Raw genomic sequence first — 4,930 nt, 5'->3', positions numbered from 1 at the left:
AGTGATGAGAAAAGTGACAGAGGAAAAATAAAAGAATCTCTCACCTATTCGAAACTTATGGTTCTTTTTCCCTTCTCTTCCTTCATTCCTATCATGGCCAAGAAAAATCTCAAAGCGATGATGGATGTAAATCAATATCTTCAATGAGAGAAGAACAAATTCTAATTATTGAGACGCATGCTGGATAGCAGTGAAGTACTTGTACAAGGAAACTATGTCATCAGCATGCTTCTTGGTGGTCGTGGCTCACTTAAAACCACACGTGCATCTCCTTTTCCCATTCCTTTCTCGTCACATAAAACACTTCCTTCTACATCTTCTAGTGCTACTTTTTTCCCCTTTTTTTTCTTATGCAGTTTCTGTACTCTTTTTACTTTCAAACTTTAATCCATATACACAAAAATCACCAATTACCCTCTCCTAATAAATGATGCAAATAGAATTTAGAAAGGATTTTATACTTTTGCTGGTAAAAAAAATACATCCACCGACAATACATACGGATGCTGATTTTCTTAGAGATGTTCGAACTAGGTTTGTGGTTCCGAATCCTTGCTGTGTGACTTTCTCCCTCGAATATGGTCAGATATGATGATGTGGCTGGTTTACCAACCAAAGTTTATGAATAACTATTCTCTTACACTCAACTATAACCGAATCACTTCTTTCAATTTATACACCAAATCCAAACCAACCAAAGCCAAACCTTACATAGCAATCATATATTCTCATTTTTACTTTGGTACAATTCTCTATTAATTCTCTATTAGAGATTTCATAGTGGATGCAAATCTTTCAGTATAAACTGATTTTAGAAAATTAAATTAAATTTAAAATTAACTTTGTTTAACCCTAAACAAATCATACCGTATGAGAAGTATATTTCTCTCTCATTTTTATACATGAGTGACTAGTGCATTGCTATTTTTCCTCCCTCCACTTCTTCAAACTTTTGTTTTTTTATACACAAAACAAAATACAACATGCAGTAAATTAGGTTACCTTTTTCATTTACGAGAACTTACTTTTTGGGAATTTCAAATGTTGATTTTACAAGAGTCAAGAGAGGGAATTAGGCTCACCGATTTAATCTATTTATTTAAGGATTTAGGATTTAATTTTTTGGTCATGTCACGCCATTTATTTTTTTAAGACTTTTTTTCCTAATCTATTCACGAATCCCTGTGCTAGGTTAGTTTGTAAGACAAGTTGGCCGAATATCAAAACCTGCTGCAAAAGCTTCACACAGTGAAAGAAAAAACTAATGAAAAAGGTAGGTTGAAAAAGAAAAAGGAAACTAAAGAATTAAGAAAGTGACGATAAACTTTGAAGGATTGATCAGATTTCGTAGATCACATGCACACGAGTGAACACTATTATTACAATTTGGCATTTTCAGAAAAGACGGAGAAAAAAAAATTCATTTAACGCCGTTAGAATCTAGGAGATGACGGAACCCCGTTCACACACACCCTAAACCAGTTAAGGGGTCAAATGCTACGTATGAAAGCGTCGACCATGGCATGCATTGATTGCCACCGGCTCAGCGTTGTCCGTACCAGTCCATGACCTGCACCTGCCAGTCAAATCTCGCCTTCATTTCTATCTTTGTTCCTTCCACACAGTTTTCACTTTCTTCTAAATCCAAGACTACTCATAAACTTTCTCTCTCTCTCTTTCACACACACCTAAGCTATAAACCAGATCAACCCTACCTCTCTCCACTTCTTACTAGTGTTAAGTTCGAGTTTGTGGCGTGTGAGAGATGAAGGATTTGAGCATTTGAGAGATCAACTCGTTTGGTATATGGAGAAGAAGGAGATGGTTGTGAAGACTGAGGATGCGGTTGGGTCCTCTTCCATTCCTTGTTATAATTCAAACGTTTATCCATTCTCGAACGCCTTTGATTTCTCTGAGGTGGAAAAGAGCTCTTTAGGGTTTATGGAGCTACTGGGTGTGCAGGATTATAGTCCTCTGCTTGAGTTACCTCAACTTTCAACAGTTTCTGTGCCTCATCACTCTACAGTTAAGGTTCCATCTGATAACGGGAAAGAGTCTTCCGAGGTGTTGAACCACCAACCCGCCACTCCAAACTCTTCTTCTATTTCATCTGCATCCAGTGATGCTGTCAATGATGAACAGAAGATGACTCTAGACCAAGTTGAAGAAGATGACGATGAAGAAGAAGAAGAAGAAGGACAACAGAAGACTAAGAAACAGTGGGTTTTTCCTATTTATCTCATCATTTTTTCTTTTCTCGTGGATTGCTGGATTTTTTTTTTTCTAGTGAAAAGATTACTCATATATATGGTGAATTGTTTTTAATTTTGTGCAAGTATTCAGTATTTTTTTATTAAGACCGCGGTATCTTCTCACCGAAGACAATCTTAGTCTAGCATAGCTTTTGTTTTCATTTTTCGTGGTTGTTGGGGGGCGGGGCGATGAAGCTTTCGTTTTCAAAAGTTAATTTTACAAATGAATGGTTCATGGGATGTGAAGAACACACAATTTGGGATGGTCTCTCTAGTATAAAGTACGTGTTTTTATATATTGTTTGGCTTTAATATGTAGCGAGGGAGAACATGTTTGACGATCCAATTAGATAAACTAAGGAGATCATGGGATACCTTTTGTTTGTTTAGTTATCTTTTCCTTTTGAGATAAGAAAACAATACATGTGATGTGGTTGATGTGAGGAAGGTTATAAGATTTGATGGTTTCTGGGATCTGGTTCTTATCGGATTTAGGTTGAAGCCAAAGAAGACAAATCAGAAGAGACAGAGAGAACCAAGATTCGCGTTCATGACGAAAAGCGAGGTCGATCATCTGGAAGATGGGTACAGATGGAGAAAGTACGGTCAAAAGGCCGTGAAAAACAGCCCTTTTCCCAGGTAACATCCGATTTAATTCTCCCGGTAAACTCTAATCTTAAGTCTTACAGCTCCTGCACCTACCTACTTTTCCTTCCTTCCCTATTTCTCTTAATTGGTTTAATTCACTTACAAGTTACACCAAACAAATTAGTTAATTAATTAAATAAATAAATAGTCATAACATTTGGAATATACTATGTGTGGATCACATGTAGGAGCTACTATCGTTGCACCAGTGTTTCATGTAATGTGAAGAAACGCGTGGAGCGATCTTTCACTGATCCAAGCGTGGTAGTCACAACCTATGAAGGCCAACACACACATCCAAGCCCAGTTATGCCTCGCTCAGGTGTCTCCGCTGGATACGCCACCAACTTGGCTTCAGTTTTTCCACAAGCAGGAAACTACTTATCACAGTATCAGCAGCAGCACCACCACCAGCAACTTATTTTTAGCACATTGTCCTCTTTGGGTTTCCCTTACAATGACTCTTCCTCTCCAAAGAACGCTGGTTTTACTCAAGAGAGACGGCTTTGTAATCCGGGGACGAACGCATTTCTAAGGGATCATGGACTTCTTCAAGATGTTGTTCCTTCACACATGTTGAAAGAAGAGTAGAGATGATAACTCCATTACTCATGCTTCTATGTGGTTTATTTTTTGCTGACTTTTTCGTATGAGATATAGGTGAGAACTGTAGTACTGGTACATGTAATTTTTCTTCCTGACCGAAGGTAATATTAGTGATCGTGATCATATATACTTGTAAAACCCAGTTTATAGCTTTTTGCACATAGCCCTTCGATCATTACTATGTCTGTATAACAAGATGGATTATGATCTAACGCAGGGACTACTTCTAGTTCTAATTATTTGGCTTGGATATTAATTTTCTTATTATGGTATAGAAAAACACTTCTCCTCCCAAGAAAAGAAGAGAAAAAAAAGGGAACGAAGCATTCATTGGTGGATTGGGGTGTGTGGAAATGATAAAAAAGAAATAGGCAAATAGACTTCTGTCTTCTTTTTAATAGTCTGATTCTGACTCCTCGTTTTGTCTTGTATTTTTGTTTGTTTTTGTTGAAGGAATGTGCATTGATTTCACAGATGTACAGCAGTGAAGATTGTTAGGTTAAGGTTTTTAAACGGGAACGAACAATTGGTGTAGAAACCTGCTTTGGCTTGTTTTGTTCCTGGAATCGACCGAAAAGTAATTATAGATAAATGTTTTTTGAAATTAGGAGGATATGGTGCTAAAAGTCTTGTCCCAATATGGAGAGGAGGTTATAAATAGGAAGAGTAATTCAACTACTCTGCGATCCATTTTGAGGTGAATGAGTTAATGCCTCTCTGAATCCTGCACGCGATGCAATCCATTCACGGATTGAAGAGTGGCGGAGACGGGAGGAATTAAAGAAGAACATAAACAAAAGGAGAAAAATTTATACAAGCTAAGCATATGGAGTGTGATATGGTCACTATGATGGAATAGATCTTGATAACGACACATGTTAGCTTTATTTATGAAGGTATCAAAGATAGCTCGTGCTTGTTTACAAGTTTTGTTTTTATTGAGCAGATGAGGCTCTCATTGTGAAGAAGAATAATTGAAGTTTTTGATATATAGCCGTTCACGGACAGATAGGCATAGGCTAACATTTTGTGAGATGTTATATACGACACGCCACCGTCAAAGAAACCACTGGGACCAGCTCTCTTTTTCTCTTCTACGCTTTCGTTTTCTTTCTCTTTAACGGCAAATGCCAAATACATTGCATCCAATTCAAATCCTTCACTTCCTTCACCATAAAGTGGGGAATCATCGGTTACCCTGCTCTCTTCTTCTAAAGCCAAAATTGTCTCTTCATTTCCCTATTTCTTCCATTATTTCGGCCTATAGACAAATAACTGCCACGCATTACGCTTTTGTTGACTTCATTAAACAAATAATATGTTAAACTTTGTTTAGAAAGGGAATAAACCAACCATCCTTTTAGAATCCACTAGAACTTCCACAATCAATCACAATTTTAACATCAAAAGCAACACGAGTTCAT

General features: G+C 37.2%; 1 protein-coding gene across 1 annotated transcript; it reads left to right on the top strand.

The window, feature by feature from the left end:
- Positions 1-1,471: 1,471 nt before the first annotated feature.
- On the top strand, positions 1,472-3,742 carry LOC137830192 (WRKY transcription factor 23-like). Its single transcript, XM_068637374.1, has 3 exons — positions 1,472-2,219; positions 2,748-2,891; positions 3,089-3,742. The coding sequence occupies exons 1-3, from the start codon at positions 1,807-1,809 to the stop codon at positions 3,489-3,491; spliced, it is 960 nt and encodes a 319-aa protein (XP_068493475.1). The 5' UTR covers positions 1,472-1,806; the 3' UTR covers positions 3,492-3,742.
- The last annotated feature ends 1,188 nt before the right edge of the window (positions 3,743-4,930 follow it).

The sequence above is a fragment of the Phaseolus vulgaris genome, chromosome 7 (assembly GCF_000499845.2).
Source record: "Phaseolus vulgaris cultivar G19833 chromosome 7, P. vulgaris v2.0, whole genome shotgun sequence".
NCBI classification, from domain to species: Eukaryota; Viridiplantae; Streptophyta; class Magnoliopsida; order Fabales; family Fabaceae; genus Phaseolus; species Phaseolus vulgaris.
The sequence above is the reverse complement of the archived record's forward strand: the minus strand, read 5'-3'. Positions and strand labels throughout refer to the sequence as shown.

Excerpts from the sequence above, each read along its gene's own strand:
- LOC137830192 (XM_068637374.1), top strand. The coding sequence starts at position 1,807 with ATGGAGAAGAAGGAGATGGTTGTGAAGACTGAGGATGCGGTTGGGTCC. Across the intron at positions 2,220-2,747 it reads CAACAGAAGACTAAGAAACA|GTTGAAGCCAAAGAAGACAA; the intron begins GTGGGTTTTTCC and ends TATCGGATTTAG. Across the intron at positions 2,892-3,088 it reads AAAAACAGCCCTTTTCCCAG|GAGCTACTATCGTTGCACCA; the intron begins GTAACATCCGAT and ends GATCACATGTAG.